General features: G+C 48.9%; 1 protein-coding gene across 1 annotated transcript in view; it reads right to left on the bottom strand.

Annotated features, from left to right (window-relative positions):
* ZFPM1 (zinc finger protein, FOG family member 1) overlaps positions 1-14,148 on the bottom strand; it is a 200,569-nt gene extending 186,421 nt beyond the window's left edge. The window contains exon 1 of the mRNA XM_072636304.1: positions 13,978-14,148. Within this exon, the coding sequence (XP_072492405.1) occupies positions 13,978-14,017 (40 nt within the window). The 5' untranslated portion in view covers positions 14,018-14,148. The remainder of the gene's footprint in view (positions 1-13,977) is intronic.
* Positions 14,149-14,821: the final 673 nt, after the last annotated feature.

Here is a 14,821-nt window from a genome sequence, read left to right as displayed (position 1 = left end):
TTTCTGGATATGCAGAAAAAGTGGGTGCCTCTTAGATCCCCTCTTAGAGTAAGGTGAATCCAGGGTCCCTCTATGAACGTGTAGATAAAGCTTCTGCCAACCTCGGGCCCTCGGTGACCCAGTCACAATGGAAGGGTCCTTCCAGGCCCTACAAAACATAAACACACACACACACACACACACACACACAAGTCTTCTAAGTTTGGAAAAACAAAATAGCAAAGGAAAAAGGAGATTGAGCAGTGGAGATGGAAGATCAGAGATGGGTGTCTGTTTTGGTTTTTTACATAAAAAATATTGGATAAGAAAGCTAGTGGGACTATATGAAACGGACCCTCCCCCCTACATCTCAGAAAGCACCACTGTCCAAAGGACAGGACAAGAGAGTCAAAGCTGAAAGTGAAGGAGCCTTAGAGTCCAGCAAGACCAATGTCACCATTTTACAGAGGAGGAAACTGAGTCTCAGAGGAAAACCAACCTGCCCAAAGCAGGAGAGTGACAGATGCAAGGGGTGGGATTTAAACCCAGGTCCTATCGTTTAAGTAGCAAGAATTCCAATAGTTCCTTATTCATTCACTCTAAAACAATTATTAAAGGCCTTCTGTGTACAAAGCAATGGAGTAGGGGCTGGGGGAGAAACAGAGGTCAGAAAAGAGGAGGACCTGAGTTCAAATCAGGCCTCAGATACTTCCTAGCTGTGTGACCCTGGTAAAGTCACTTCACCCTGTTTGCCTCAGTTTCCTCATCCGTAAAATGAGCTGGAGAAGGAAATAGCAAACCACTCCAGTATTTCTGCCAAGAAAACCTCAAGTAGGTTCACAAAGAGTCAGACAACTAAATAAAAAATCCCAGAACACTCTAGTAGAGAGATGTACGGAGAGATGGATAGAGAGATAGAGCATTTGTGAAGGGCTTCCTATTAGCCATGCACAGTGCTAAATACTGGAAATAAGAAGTAGCCAGAAAACTCCTGACCTCAAGGAGTTTACCTTGAAGACATCCATAAAGGGAAGTTAGGAGGGGAATGGGATAAAGGGTGAGAGGGTTCCCAAGGGGGAGGTAAGATTGAGGCTTGATCTTGGCAAGATAAGGTATAACCTGGCCCAAGGTGGTTCTTGAATTCCTAATCTGCCTAAGTACTTTGCTAACACAGTGCTTGGCATGTAGCTTGGTTTAATAAAATGTTTGTAGAATGACTGAATGGACCCAAACACAGAGTGAGGGGAGCCAGCAGAAGTGGGGGACAGTGCTGCTCTGCTAGCAGGTCCATGACTCTAACACCTAGACCAGAGAGGCAGCAAGCAGGCAGTAATCAGGTAGGACAGACCTGGCAAGGGAGGGATGAGGAGCCCTCAGACACTGAAGGTTGTACGGTTACTTGGGAGCAGGGATTGATTCACTTTTCTGCCTCTGGAATCCCAGGGCCTAGCAATGCCTGACATAGTGCGCCCCTGATACATGCTTGTTGATCCATTGCTTGGGAACCCAAAAGAGAAAAAATATTAATTATCAGGCTCCAATTTCCTTCATTGGATGGAGCTGAAGGATAGCAATAGGCCCCCTAAGTAGACCTCTCCTTGGGATGGGGCCTTTAGCTCCTCCCTTGGTGCCTTGGCCTGGGTTCAAGCTACAGAGATAAGCTGAGTAAGAGACAGCTAGCCCCACTTCTCTGAGGCTTTGCAAACACCTAAAGCTCCGAGTCACATTCCTAAGGAAGACGAGAAAGTCCCATCTGTCTTCTGGGGGACAGATGAATCATAATGATGCTCAATCCTATGTATAGAGTCATCCTTTCCAAAGTGCTTCCATACCCATGGACCCTCCCCGGGTCCTCACACTAGCCCTGGGAGATGACTAGATCCGCTTTTAGTGAGCCAGTGGAAAGATAAAGAAATGAACTTAGCAGAGCATGACAATACCTTGTCCAAAGCTGCCCATGAATCTTTAGGGTCCCAGCGGTCCTAATCAGCCCTTTGTCCAGGACCAACCTTCCCTTCTCTCTCCAGGCCCAAGGCCACTGTTTAATGTCAACAAGGGCCTAAACTCATTTAGTCCCAAGAAGTCCTGGGGGAGTATTTGTGACTCAGCAGATCAGTCAATAAACTAAAGTACCCACTCTGTTCCAGGTGCTGTTTTAGGCCAGCATGAAACAGTAGCGGGGGTGGGAAGAGGGTCTAGGAAGATGTGACATGGATCTTTTAAGGTATAAATACAAAATAAATTAAGTCTTTGAACTTGGATGGGAAAACAATTCCATATTTATTTTCACTAACCTCTTACTAAAACTTAACATTTCCTTCAACTGTGAATGTAGGCCATAAAACATGATACTGAGCAAGGGTCCACAGGCTTCATCAGACTGCCCAAAAGGTCCAGAAGACAGAGAAAGGCAAGACAACCTGAAACACAGACAACCATTCTTGTCTCTCCCAGAAGGATGTAAGTTCCTGGAGGGCAGGGGTAGTTTTTTTTTTTTTCACTCCCTATCCCTTGTACCTGGTACATGGTATGTACTTAGTGATTATATGTTACTTGATTGGTTGACGTGAAGGGGGTAAATTTTACTCCTCCCCAGGCTTCCAGATGCCCCCACTATCCCAGCAATGCACCTATCTCAATGCTACACACAAATACTTATTCTTGGACTTGGCCCCTGCACTGTTGCACCAATCCAGTCCCGTTCCCCCATTCCCACCAAACTCCATTCCCTCTGCCAGCTCCCCACCCAGCCTAGAGGTAGGGGGTAGGTGGCAGTCACTGCTTGGGATATGTCTGCTTTGGGGGCCTCCATCTGAGACCACAAAAAGGTCTGAGATTGTTTTATTCGATGGGTGGGGCAATCTCTATTTACTGTGGAACCATGGAATGGCAGAGTTGAACTCTGGAGAGCGAGTCCAATCTCAAGTTAACATAGTAAGAAAGCAGAGCCAGAAAATGAGATGCCATTTGCCCATGGCTATGAAGCTAATAAATGGTACCCATGGACTTAAAGCCATTCCAAACCAAGAAATATTTGTTAATTATTTATTACTCACTGGAGGATAGTGGGGTGCCAAAAACAAGATGTTGACAGTCTATCTCTTCAATTTGCTTACATTCTACTGGAGAGAAACAGCATACACAGATTGGATATCAACGTGGTCACTTGAGGAGGGAAAGAATATTCAAGAAGAGGAGACTCAAAGACTTGGCATAGGTGGTTCATCAGTTGAGTCTTGAATGAACAGTCTAAGGATTCTAGGAGGTAGGGGGATGAACGGAACCACTCTGTGGAAATGAACAGAGGTGGGAAATGGAGGCTTAGACCTGCCTGAGGCCCATATGAGTAACTAACATTTATACTCAACTCTTAAGTTTACTGAGCATTTTTTATGCATTATAGAAAGCCCTATCACTCTAAAATTCATATCTAGAAGCCAAGAAATCAGAGCTGGGATTATGTCTATGGACCTCTGGTAGCTTTCAAGGGTGGGATCAGTTGGGGAGACCTTGGGAATGGGGGGAATTAGGTCATCTAGGGAATCATCTCTGATTATAGAATTTAGACCTACAGGGAATGAGATCATCTAGACCAAGAGTTCTAAACCTAGGGCCTGTAAATGGTTACAAAAAAAATTAAAATTGATAATTGTATTTCAATATAATCAATTTCTTTTGTGATCCTTTGCAATTTATTTATTTTATGCATTCAAAAACAATTCTGAGGAGTGGTTCACAGGTTTCATCAGTCTGGCCAAGGGCTCCAGGACACAAGAAAAGGTGAGAACCTTTGATCTGATTTTACAGATAAGCACCCAGAGAGATGAAGGGATGGCCTAACGTTACATGAGCAGTAGTAGAACTACAATTTGAACCCAAACCCAAATCCAGGGCTCTTGCTGTTATATCACAATGAATCCTGCTGGCTTAGACCAAGAAGGAGCAACTCTGTCCCCTGGACATCAACTCAACTGAGGCCAGTGGTGGGCACCAGAGAGAGTTCTGGCAGAAAGGACAAGGACAGCCTACGTGCCCAGACCGAGCAACTGGGCTAGGAGGTTAGGTGATACCAATCAACCAGGCAACAGCTGCCTCCATGAAGAGTCGTGTTGATGGCAGATAGGCACGGCCTGGAGTATTATTCACGGGCCCGTCAAACTCAGGGAACGTCTGGTTGGCATAGAAACAGCAGATAAGTGGTACAATTAATGGCATCACATTCCAGTTCCTCCTTTCTTCCCCAACTGACCCATTTAAATCCCCAGCAATGCTCCAGTGCCGCCCCTTGGCTGTAGCAGAGTGACCTCTATGGAGAGGCTGAGGTTGCCAAGAGAAGTAGTGGGGCAGAGACTATAACAGCTGAGTAGCCTTTGGCGAGGGGCAGCATGGAGACGCCAGTGGCTGGTGCCAGCAGGCCAAGAGCCTGAGAGTCACCAAAACCCCACATTAGATGTCATCAGGCATTCAAGAGGGAGGCATATCTCTAGTCAGGCTACCTCTTCCAGCTGAATATCAACCACAGGGCAAAGGCTCCCTAGCATCCCTCAGGGATTGCTTCAAGGTTAGCCCAAGTTCAACCAGAAGCAGTAATGCTGGGTGACATTCAAAGAGCTTGTATTTGAAAAAGGAAAAGGAGTATGAGGGAAGCAATACTGGTTCAGGAAGCAAGGGATCTCAGTTCAAATCCTGCCTCTGACATTAATTACCTATATGTTCTTGGCCTCAGTTTCCTCATCTATAAAATGAGAAGGTTAATCTATATGTTCTCTGGGATCTCTTCTAAACTCTGGATCTGTATTCCTATGAACTAGATGTATGTGTAAGGGGTTACTGTTATTTTTCCAAGTCATTGCAAAGGAACTGTTACTAGATTCTTAAAGACCCATGTATAATTCTCTCCTACTTCAGTAGGAGACTTGCCCAGATTTCCCCCACTCCCCAGCGCTGACCTCTTCAAGTCTCTCTGCAGAAATAAAAATGCCTGAACCATAAAATAAAGAAAAAAGTTCAGGAAAAAATGGTTCTTCTATTTTAAAAAAAAAAAGTTGATCCTGATCCCTGTAACTTTGTTACCCCTAACAAGTAAGCAAAGAGAGATCTGAAATAGGGCATCAAAGTATAGGTTTAATGGGAAAACCACTGGCTCAGGAGCCATTAGATCACAGTTCAAAGATCCTCAGAAGAGGTCTAGTCCAGCCCCTGCCCTGTAGATGAATCCTTTCTATTTGAATGCCTCCAAGTGAAGGGGAACTCACTCCCTCACAAGACAACTCAGCTTCGAGCTGAGGACCACTACCAGTTAGAAATTGCTTCCTTCCTTAGACTGAGCCAGAATGTGTCCTCCCCTAGGCCTGGTCCTACCCTTTGGAGCTACAAAAGATGTTTGAAGATGACCGTCATGCCCACACCTGTCTTCTCTGTCAGTGCTGTACAGGTGATAGGCAGGTGAAAGACTGGAGCACAGTTTAGTCTTAACAGTCTCAGGTTTAGTGCCTGTCCTGAACTCTGGGGGCTTTGCTGTTTTCCATTTGCGTGCGCGTGCGTGCACACACAGACACACAGACACAGGCACAGACACAGACACAGACACAGACACACACACAGACACACAGACACACACACACACAGACACACACACACAGACACAGACAGACACACAGACACACAGACACACAGACACACACAGACACACACACACACACACACACACACACACACACACACACACACACACACACACACACACACACACACCACCTCTGAAAACAATTTCATTTGTCTTCTGCCCAGGACTGGGCTACAGGAGGAGAAAAGGAGCCCCAGGCCACAACACTGTCTCTGGTCTACCAATCCCCGGGCCAGAGAAACCAGCTCCAAAGGAGTGATAGGCCATGGAGGATGCCTTTGTTCACTTTAATGACTCCCGGACCAGCCAGCGGGAGAGGCAGCCAGTCTCGGGTGAATGGCACTTGACTCTCACTTCCCTCTTCACTGATTTGGCCATAAGCTTCTCAGCCAAGAGTCACCCATTGCCATGACTGCTGGGGGGGCCGGCGCAGGGAGGACACAGCTTTGAAGCTCCTTCTCAGCATTCCCTGATTTAATTTATTACTTATACAATCGAATTTTGAAAATGTGTACGTGTTTGTTTTTCTAAACCATCAAGTAGGTAGTTGGGCCTAAGAATGAGATTATTCTGTGAAAAGAGCATTGAACTGGGAGTCAGGAGCCATACACTGCACTTGGCACATAGTAGGCATTCCATAAACATTGAATGAATGAATGAAAAATGAGTTCTGGTCTGATTCTGCCACCCCTAGCTATGTGGCCTTGGCCAAGTTCCCTCCCTTTTGAGGGTTTGTTTTCTGATCTATAAAATGGTGGGTTTGGGCGAGAGTGGACACAGAAGACCCTCTTAACTATCCAATTCTGTACCTCCAGTGAGAGACGACACAAAGGTCCTTCCTCCTAACTCTAACGGTCCGTGATTCCAGGCTTTTTTCTTCCTTTTTTTGAAGGGGACCAGTAGCTGGCAAGCTCATTTATAGTGAATGAGAGTAAAATCAGGAAAGATAGCATGTAAAATTCAACTGGCCATGACAAGGGAGTTGGGACCCCAGGGTCTCTCTCCAGAAGTCAGAAAGCATCTCCCCCAGTTTATTCATTCTTCAAGCATTTATTAAGGGTCTATGTGCTGAAAATAAAATAGAATTTCTTTTTTAAAGAGTCCAACATGTGCCAGGAACAGGGAGTGGAATACACGAAACCTTGCCTTTTGGAGCTCATATTTTATTGGGAGAGAGAAGGGGAGAAGAGGGGATATGTACACAGAAAAAAATAAATTCAAAATGTATACCATGTGGATACAAAATAATATCTGAAGAGAGGGCACTGGGGCAGCTTGAGCGGCACAGTGGATAGAGCCCTGGAGTCAGGAGGACTTGAGTTCAAATCTGGTCTCAGACATTTACTAGCTGTGTGACTTTGGACAAGTCACCTAACCCCAATTGCCTTGCCAAAAAAGGGGGGGGGGCACTAATATCAGAAGGGGCTTCCTCCAGAAGACTGTACTAGAAATTAAACTTTAAAGGAAGTGAGGGAATATAAGAGGAAGACATTAGCCTGGGCAAAGGCAGGAGATTTGAATAGATTTTGTGGAGATGCATAAGTTGGTGACTCTTGGCTGAAATAGAGTTCTTAAAGGAAAAAGTGTGTAATAACTGGGAAAGGTAAGTTAGAACCAGAGTGTGAAAAGATTCAAAGGATAAAGTTTCTATTTTATGCTTGAAGCAAGAAGAAGCCATAGCAGATTCCTGAGTGAGGAAGTGACAATGTCAGCAAATGTGCTTTGGGGGGATCACTTTGTCAGGAAGGTAAACTGGAGAGGGGTGGGACGAGAATTGGGAGAGGTCAGTTAGGAGGCCATAGTTGAGGAGAGAGAGAATGAGGGCCTGAAGGAGAGTGATGGATGTTTGAGTAGAAAAGGATGAATTTGAGAAGGATGCAGGGGACAGAATTGACTAGACTTGATACGTTTTTTATTTGGGGCTGGGGATAGATTTGAGGTTGCTAGAGAACTCCAGGGGCCCAGAAAAAAATGTTCAGCCCCCTTTTTTTTTTCAGAAAAAACAGTCACTTTGAACACAATAGGGACCCCTCTGCAGCAGATGCCCCCAATTCATTCATGGAACAAACATGAACGAGGCCCCTGAAAAGATTACTAAAAGACATCGTAAGAGAGACTATAGTGATGAAAGTGGAGACTGCATTTGGTCATTCGTTGTTATTCAGCTGTAACCCCTTTTGGGGTTTTCTTGGCAAAGATAATGGAGTGGTTTGTCATTCCCTTCTCCAGCTCAGTTTACAGATGAGGAAACCAAGGCAAACAGGGTGAAGTGACTTGCCCAGGGTCGCACAGCTACTAAGTGTCTGAAATCACATTTGAACTCAGGTCTTCCTGACTCCAGGCCCATCCCTCTAGCCACCAAGCCACCTAGCTGCCCCTGGATTTGCTCATACCAAAGGCAAAAACCTTTGATTTCTAGAGCAGTTTCTCTGGAAGCTTCTGGTAAATGTACCTCCCAAGGTTACCTAACCTTCTCTCTCCCAAAACACAATAAATTCCAGACTCTCTGGCATGAGAATTGGGGGCTCTTGATGAACAAAGAGAATGATAAGATAAAAACAACCAAGACAGACATACACACATTATAGACAAGTGTGCGTGTGCGTGTGTGTGTGTGCGCCTCACATATATCCTTCAGCTCATCTGAATCCCACCATGGCCTACCGAGGTAAGTGTCACAGGAGTCTGTACCCCTGTTTTAGAAATGAGTCAAATCTTCCCCAAACTCTCGGTCTACTATGATTGTCAGAGAGGGTAGCACTTTAGGATTTGGATTGTCAATGCTGGGCAAAGAGAGCATCTGTGAAACCCTCCTCGTTTTAGAAAAAACAAGGCCCCAGAGTTGGCACTTAACTTTCTGATAGACAGAACAAATTATTGGCTAGACTGGGTCTATAAGAGTGGAGTAAACTATTAGGAGCACTACTGGATAAAAGGCTAGGCTTAAAGTCAAGAAGAGAAGGCTCCAGACCCACTGCTCACCTAGACTGGCTTGAGTGAGACTGAGCAAGCCTCTTACTCTCTCAGTGCCCAGGAGAAGTTGGAGAACAGGTGAAGAGGGTCATTGGCAGACGGAGGTGGCTCCTCAAGCTGTTGAAATGAAGCTGATGGAGGAGGGAGGGGAAGGCAGACAAAGAAGTCACTGATGGGATCTCCCCAAATGGCCTAAAGTCTGGGAATCCCACCTATTTTCCTTTGATGATTCAGGAGGCCCTTCAGGAACTTTAGAGAAGCCTAAAAATCCATTATTCTGAATAGTTTATCTTATGGGACTAAGCTAATGAAAAGAAAGAGCTCATAACTATGCTGGCTTCTATGCTTCTGCAGTCCTTTTCCCTAAATAACCCTGTGAAGTAGGTGGTGCAAGTTCAAAGATCCCCATTTTTCCAATTCCTAATTGAAACCTTAACTAAGAGAGTTGAAATGACTTGCCTGGGTCACCCAGTTAGACAGATGAGACTAGAAACCAAGTCTCCTCTATCCAGAGGCTCTTCCATTGATATCCCCTAAGGTGTCGAGGGTTGGAAGGTCTGCCTGTCCACTGGGAGCTTAGAGACTCGAGGGTTTTCTGCGGTAGTGTTGTCGGGGGAGGGGGGTGGGCAGGAGAGAGAAGAGCACTACTGAACAAAGAATTCCAGCAAACAGAACCTGTAAAGAGGGAGTTCCCAGGGCTACTTTCCAAACCAGTAGAACGTCAAGAAATTAAAAACTCCTTGGGGTGGGGGGAGGTAGAGGAAAGCCAGTTGTCTTTGACTGAACTTTAGAAACGAGCAGTTCCAAACCCAACCTAGGCATAGGTAATTGTAGCGAATCAAACACAATACAATCTCCTCCCCTCACCCTCAAAAAAACCCCAAAAACCAAAACCCCCAAACAATCCCAAAAACAACAGAAAACTTCCTCCCTCTTGCTGAGGTCTCACGAACCCCAGATCACCCTATCTCACACCATCTCATAGGAATGAGAGGAGATCTGTTTTAAAAGAGGCTGTTATTTTCACCAAACATTTCCTTCACTCAGCAAATAATCATGAAAAGTCAGCTTTCTTCCATTTTATTGGGTTTGTACCACCTGGACCTAATTAAAAAGAAAGTGGCAGAGAACCAGTTTCTTTTCAATGACATGGATTTTGCCAAGTTTGGGTGAAAAAAAATAAAATAAAATACCCTGGCCTGGCAGCTTGGCCTACTTTCTGGCCAGCCCCTTTTCCTTTTCCCCTCCCCCCCTTCCCCAGAATCAGATAATTAAAAGGCCTGCATTAATCACATTTGCAATGGAACAAATTGTTGAAGCCCCCTTTCCCCACCCCCCTCGACTTTGCTTTTCACTGTTTGTTATTATAGGCGAATCCTGCTCCAGTCTGGTGGGTAGAGATAAGCACCTCTTATCTAGCTTGGCAATCTTTATCAGCCTGGAGATCAGGCCCCAGCGCTTATCAGGAATTCACATCTACTGTAGCTGAAACTAGAACCGAAAGAAAAAACAGGCAGGCAGGCAGAAACGTCCTCAAACTACTGGGAGACTCTTCAGTTCTGTGGTCATTTCTTTTTTTTAATGGGGGGGAGGAGGTAGAGGCATTCCAGGTACCCAATGAGCTCCCATCAGTCAGGGATCAGTCTCCCCCTATCTGTTCCCCCCATCTCGAGAAAGTCCCAACTCTTTCTAAACTGCCAGCTCACAGCTGCTTGAAGCTTTCTCACTTTGTGTGGGCCCCCAGCTCCCATGTTTGAAGTTAATAAACAGAATAGGCTATCGAGGCTGTGATCGGTTCCCTTGCTTATCTGCTGGGCACATCTATCTCAGAGTAGAACAAAAGAGAGAAAGAGGCAGCTGCATGGAGGGGGGGGGCGGTTTCCTAAGGCTTAGACGAGGAACAGGGCATGAGGAAGAGGGGGCAGAGGGAGGGACAAGTAGCCTTTACCACCAAGGAAATCAGCCACAATTATTTATCAATTTCCTACAATCTAAGGAGTAGCAAAGGACCAAACCCACCAAGGGGGTGGGAGTTAGGGAAGGGAGGGGGGGAAGAAGATGAAGAGATCTCGCCAAGAGATTGCCTTTGAAATACAGGAAGGGCCTGAAATTGTTAGCCATTCCATCACCACCCAGTCACAATCGCCTTGTCTATCTTAACTCAGTCCACAATCCAACCTGAAGTCAGAACCAACCTAAATAAAAGACACACAATGGCCAGGGGTGCACATAAGGGATGGGGGGTGGGGGAAGAGCCCCCTTACTTTCTGTCCTCTCCCCTACATTCTGTGCCAGGCTGAAATGTAGTGCACAACTGGGAACTCTCAGACAGGAGGAGGACAAGGACACTGGACTCCTCATTCCAAGAGGATCTGATCTGGCCTGTCCTGGTCTGGCACTGGTCAGAAGGAAAAAAAAATCACAATTTTACATACTGAATATAGTCCAATGTCTCTCTGTCACAGTCTCTTTCTCTGTCTCTGCTTTATCAATTCTGGCAATCTCCTTCTAACCTGAGATCTCCCTTTTGAGTCTATCTGCAATTCTCATCAAGCTGAAAAAAAAAGAAGGGGGGCAATAACAGAGGCACAGAAGAAGAAAAAAAAACAAGAGAGCAGATAGGAATCTGCAGGAGGTTTTAATACTCCAGTTGACATGATATAAGTATACTTGCTGTAAACAGGTCGGGTTTGCACATTATAGGCGCAGGATTACCAGAACCTGGATCCAGGTGCCCTCTCTTCTCCTGGGGGAGAGGAGGGCAAAGGGGTGGGAATGGGGAGCGCTACGATTGTGGTAAACGGTCATCTCTGCACAGCCTTCCCGCTTCTAAGGACTGTTTACTCGCTGATAGAATGGAAAGGGTCCAGGACAGTTTGGGGCTGATCAGTCTGGGCGATCTGCATCTCTAGGCGATCAATGGGGCTCCCACTTTATCGGCTCCTTGCCATCTCTGCAGAAAGCCGAGGGGCCCGGAGATGGAGCTGAGCTCCCCAGCTGCTCAGCTTTCCCACTAACATGCAGCAGGCTGCCCCGGCCGGCCGGCATCGCAATCCATCTTGGGATCACCTTTTACTCCTTATTAAGCATTAAAGCGGCAGACATCTCCCAGGGGTGAAGGGGAAAGGCAGGGAAACAGATGCTTAACAGCGGTTCCCGCAGAGACCTCCCGACACTTCCCCACCCAGCCCAGCAGAACTCGGCGCTCAGCACTATTATTAACCCCAACGACCACGTTAATAAGTTATTGTTAGGGTGGGTACCGGGGTAGTGGGAAGCCAGACCGATTGTGAGGATGCCGGCTTCCTGTCACACACTCATGCACACACAGTGAGCGTGCACTAGCCTCAAATAGGCTTTATCGAGAAAAAGATCAGCATTGTTGCCTAGGCAGGGAGCAGCATCTCGATTGGGTACAAAGCCACCGACCCACCAGCTGAAGCATCAGAACTAACTTCAGCTAATTCGGCTGGAATGGCCTGTCTAAAGGAACATCGAAAGCAGCCCGCTTTTAGTCACCCACTTTACTTCTCCCGAGCAGACCTCCCAATCCCGGGTCTCAATATGTGTGGTGTGTGGTGTGTGTGTGTGTGTGTGTGTGTGTGTGTGTGTGTGTGTGTGTGTGTGTATGTGGGGGCAAGAGGGAAAAACTAAGTATTCCCATCTTTCCCCTCTAGACTGGATCAAGACTTCTCAGCTGAGCCATCGCCCAGTCAGGCTGGCAGGTAGATGCCACTCAAGACGGCAATTATTTCTCTAGGCTGATAAAAGCAACATTTGTTCTACGGGGGCGTGTTCAAACTATCCATCCATCTGAGTGTTATCCATAACTTAGATCTACTAGAGGGGGTGGGGATAGAAGGGAGGACCGTGGAGGGGGGGGGGGGAGAGGGATTAGAAACAGAAGCAGGTAACTCCTATTAGTGGAAAAGTTCCAGCAATTTCATAGAATTCCACCCCCCCACACACACACACCCTGAATATACAACAGCAATCTCTTTCATCTCTGCTAGACCTGAAATCAGATTCTCCCGGCTAGATCAGCTCCGTTCCCTAGGAGAACGACAACCCAAGGCAACGCTATCAGCTAGAGAGGGCTGGGGGGGGGCGGTGGATGAGGGAGGGAGGAGCTGAAATACATATAAAGCAAAGCCTGGTGGTCTCGGTCTGGATTTTATCAAGATACTTTATCAGGGTTTCACCAGTCCCTCCTTCTAGCTTTCAAAAGCCAACAAGAATGGCAGGGTGAGGGCAGCCAAGGGAAGACCCAGCAGCTGAGGTTACAAGGTTTTCAGAAGAAAAATTAAAAGTAGCCAAAAATCTTAGAAAACCCCCAGTTGGACATCTCACTGACTCTAAATGGCTTTTTAAAACTCCTAGATAATCATGATCTCTCATGTTTTCTCTCTCTCTCTCTCTCATTCTTTCTTAATACAAAGACTGTGAGAGTCAAACTGGGCAGATAAGATCACAATTTCAGCCCGTCCCGACAGAGTGATCTTATCAGGATGGGACTTGCAGAATGGAATATTTTAAACTTTATCTCCACCCAGATCAGAGGCTGCCTTATCTGGCTGAAACATCTCTGTGAAAGCTAGGGGAGGAGGGAGGGAAAGGGAGAGACCAGTAAACCCACTTAGCACGGCTCAAACTTCCCCTAGTCACAAGTGAAATTAAAAATAATAATCGTCCTTCTTCCCCCCCTCACCCCTCACTCCGCCGCCCGCCTCCTCGGACCATACAGTACAAGCGGCAGCTCACGTCTATACATTTCAGATCTGCCCTATGGAGATTAGATTACATGTCACTGCAAACAGCCAACACTGCAGGAGGCGGCAACAGACTGACTACCAAAGGGATGACTGTGGGGAGTGGGAGCCGGGAGTAGCTAGGGAAGAGGCTGGGTGAAGGGTGAAGGACGCTCGGAAGAGACGCCAAAATGGCATGGAGGGGGAGGCAAGAAAGGGGAGGACCTGGACTGGGGGGGAGGGGGCCGAGCCACAATACAGACTTTATCTGGGCAGCTGTCTGCCAGGGAGACACTGAGATCCCACGGGAGACAGAGCCGCCTCGAGTTCGGTCAGGGTCCCCTCCCTCCGGTCGGGTTCGCAGACGTAGCGGTGCTACCTCGGGGGGCCAAGGGTCCTATTTAACAGGGGAATTGGGGGACTGCTGGGGGTGGGGCGCTTAGAGCTGGCGGCGGCGGCGGCGGCGGCGGCGGACGTTCAAGTTCCAGACGGTGAAGGGAGAGGAGAAACAGTGGGCAGCCCGCGCAGGGGAGAAGCGGGTCGAGGTCGGCAGGCTGGGGAAGGAGGGGGTACCCCAAGGCCAGCCGCCGCCCGTCCCGGCTCCTCCTTCTCCTCCACCTCCTCCCGTGATGCCCAAAGTTTGCCACTTACGTTTGATCTGCCGGGGGTTGCTCTGTTTTCTCCTGGACATCTCTCCAGCGATCGGCTCCCGTCCTCCCTCTAAGTGCTCGGCCGGCCGCGGGTCGGGCACGGGCTCCAGGGACGCAGGCGGCGGCCGCAGCCTCTCATGCCCGCCACGCACTCTCTGCGCCCGGGGAGCTCCCTCGCCGCCGGCCCCGGATCGCGGCGGCCCCGGCGGCGCCCCCGCCCCCCTCCCCCCCGCCCCCCAATCTCGGCCCGGTGGCTGCGGAGCCGCAGAGCGCCGCGGGAGGCGGGAGGCGAGGGGGGGATGCCCCCCCCTGCCCGGCTCGGCGGAGCAGGGCGAGCTGTGGCTGCGGCCGGGCGGCCGGGCAAGCCAGGCGGGCTAGCAGGCGGCGGCGGCTCGGCCGGCGTGCGCTGAGCTCGTGGCAGGCGGAGAGAGCCCCGGCTCCTGCCGCTCGCCGCCGCTCCGCCTCGATTTTCTCAATGGAACCAGCGAGGTATCCGCCGGGCCGAGCGTTCCACGGCACGGGGAGTGCAGGGGAGGGGGCGGGAAGACGGGACGGGAGAGGGGAGGGGCGGGCCGGGGCGGGGCCCGGCGTCACTCCCGCTCGGGCCAGGCCTGGCTCCGCCCCCCCGGCCCCGGACTCTCGGGCCCCGCCCGACGGAGCCCGGCGGGCGCGCTGAGGACAGCCCAGGGGGACCGAGGAGGGCGAGGGCGGGGCCGAGCCGGGCAGCCCCGGGGCAGTGGGGGAGGGGCCGGGGGGGGGCCGGGCCGGGGGCGGGGTGGAGGAGTCCTTGAGCGGTGGGAACGCCTACTCGGCGCGACTGAGAAGGGAAGCTGTTTTACCCCGAA

Source organism: Notamacropus eugenii, chromosome 1 (genome assembly GCF_028372415.1).
Source record: "Notamacropus eugenii isolate mMacEug1 chromosome 1, mMacEug1.pri_v2, whole genome shotgun sequence".
Taxonomy (NCBI): domain Eukaryota; kingdom Metazoa; phylum Chordata; class Mammalia; order Diprotodontia; family Macropodidae; genus Notamacropus; species Notamacropus eugenii.
Note: the sequence above shows the minus strand (reverse complement) of the source record. Positions and strands in the feature narration are given on the sequence as shown.